This window comes from Aethalodelphis obliquidens, unplaced genomic scaffold (genome assembly GCF_003676395.1).
Source record: "Aethalodelphis obliquidens isolate GAN/ISIS:26980383/991018 unplaced genomic scaffold, ASM367639v1 scaffold65, whole genome shotgun sequence".
Lineage (NCBI taxonomy): Eukaryota > Metazoa > Chordata > Mammalia > Artiodactyla > Delphinidae > Aethalodelphis > Aethalodelphis obliquidens.
In genome coordinates, this window is record NW_020838009.1 from 77,732 (window position 1) to 79,645 (window position 1,914).

At 53.3% G+C, this 1,914-nt stretch overlaps 1 protein-coding gene across 3 annotated transcripts in view; it reads left to right on the plus strand.

The window, feature by feature from the left end:
* The first annotated feature begins 215 nt into the window (after nucleotides 1-215).
* Nucleotides 216-1,914, plus strand: part of PITRM1 (pitrilysin metallopeptidase 1) — a 31,473-nt gene continuing 29,774 nt past the window's right edge. For all 3 annotated transcript variants that reach the window (XR_003429255.1, XM_027089346.1, XM_027089347.1), the window contains exon 1: nucleotides 216-294. Coding sequence is in view for 2 of the 3 variants with exons in the window: in XM_027089346.1 (XP_026945147.1) it covers nucleotides 242-294 (53 nt within the window). In the remaining variant the exon portion in view is untranslated. The remainder of the gene's footprint in view (nucleotides 295-1,914) is intronic.

Consider the following 1,914-nt stretch of genomic DNA (forward strand, 5'->3'; position numbering starts at 1 on the left):
CCTGCACACGCCCGCCTCTCCCTACGCCTGCCCGTGGCACTCAGCCCCGCCTCTCCGTCGCCTCGCCCTCCCCGCCCTCGAGTCCCGCCCCGCCTAGCGGGGCCCGCCCCCTTCCTAGCCAGCCTATTGAAGGAGCCGTCGCCTTGCACACTGACCAATACGGTGGCGGCCGGCTCGTCCCGCCCCGCGCCGTGCGTCGGGTTAAGTGGGGTCACGGCCGGCGGTGCGCCGGTCACAAGCCATGTGGCGCAGCGGGTGCACAGCCAGGGTTTTGCTGCGGAGGCTGAACGGCCGGTGAGAGGCGGCGGGGGGAAGGAGAGGGGGAAGTTTATGGGGAGCGAGGAAACGGAAGGGAAAGTGAAGCGGGGAGGGAAGGTGGGCGGCGAGGGCGCCGGGAGCCCGGCGGGCGGGCGGGTGCTGGAGGCCTCGGGGTCTCTGGTCCGGGGTGCCGCACCTCACCTCCTTGTTCTGGGGCTCCCGGGGTCCCTCCGCCTCGGGACTCCTCTGCTGCGGCCTCCTGCACCCCCGGCCCCCTCGTCTGGTGGCTCGTGCACCCCGGGGCCCCTCGCCCGGGACCTCTCGCTCCGAGAGCCCGTCGGGATGGCAGAGCATCCCCTCCAGTGGCCTCCCCCAGAGGAAGGGAGTTCCTGTCCAGTTACCAGGGTTGGGGTGCTGCAGCCAGGAAAGACTGGGGTACAGCCGTGGAGGACCCGGCCTGACCCCTCTCACTCCGGGCCTCCCAGAGCGGTGGCCCTGCGTGCAGGCTGTCGGGGCTTTTGAGGTGAAGACTGTCGTTGGTGTGGATTTTAACGCGAGAATGAAAGTAGGCGGCAGTTACGGGTCTCATTAGGCGTTAGCTCCATTCCCCTGTGTGTAGTTGTGGGCAGGGAGGCCTCAGGCTCCGCACCTGCGCTTACTTACCTGCGGCCTTGATGAGAGTGGCGCCTCCGGGAGTGGAGGAGCATTGTGTTTAATGAGAAGGTTTATGGAAAAAGAGTGTGTTTAGCTGCAAACCATGAATAAGTATCATGTCTTTTGAGTTTGTAAAATAGGACAATATTTTACTTTTTAAACAAAGATGAATTGTTTAGTTTCATGCTAATTCACAGAATCTTGTTGAGTTTGTAAAATATTGCAACATTTTACGTTTTAAAGAAAGATGAGTTGTTTAGTGTCACGCTAATTAACAGAATCTTGTTGAGTTTGTGGTGGAGTTTAGTTGCTGTTAGCCCAGGGGAGGGAGCAGGGGGGTGTCTGTTGTTGGGCTGCCCTTATTGGTGTTTTGGGTTAAAATCCTCTATCTCATAATTCTAAGAGTGGCTAAATCGGGGAGGGAAATGTTGGTTGTTTATAGAACATCCCCGTACTATTGCCTGATATTGAATGAGTCAGTGTATTGTGTGCTTGTCTTATATAAAAGAAATATTTTTGGGATACACCGTTAATGTAGAAAACACCATAAAACGTATAATGCAGGTGAGACAAAAATTATTTAAAAATAAGCTGTGTCACCATTACCCAGTTTAAGATTGCTCCTTACCCGTCATACATCATAATTCTCCTCCCTCTTAAATGAAATTGCCCTTCTGGTTTACAGAAATAACCTCCTTATTTTTCTTTGTGTTTTTACCATCCATCAATACTCCCACGCTATAGCGTTACCTGATTGAACAGTACCTGTTTAGACTAATATTGTGTCTGTCCTTTGTAATTTTTTTTGGTTTAGCATCATGTGCCCACATCTTTGATACATGTAGTTGTAGTCCATTAATTCTTAGGACTAAGTGTATCAACTAAATAGTGCACAATTTATGTGTTCTCTGTTGCTGGACATCTGGGCCGCTGGGGCTTGGGGCTCTTGGGAATGGTGTGTGTGTGTGTGTGTGTGTGTGTGTGTGTGTGTGTGTGTGTGTG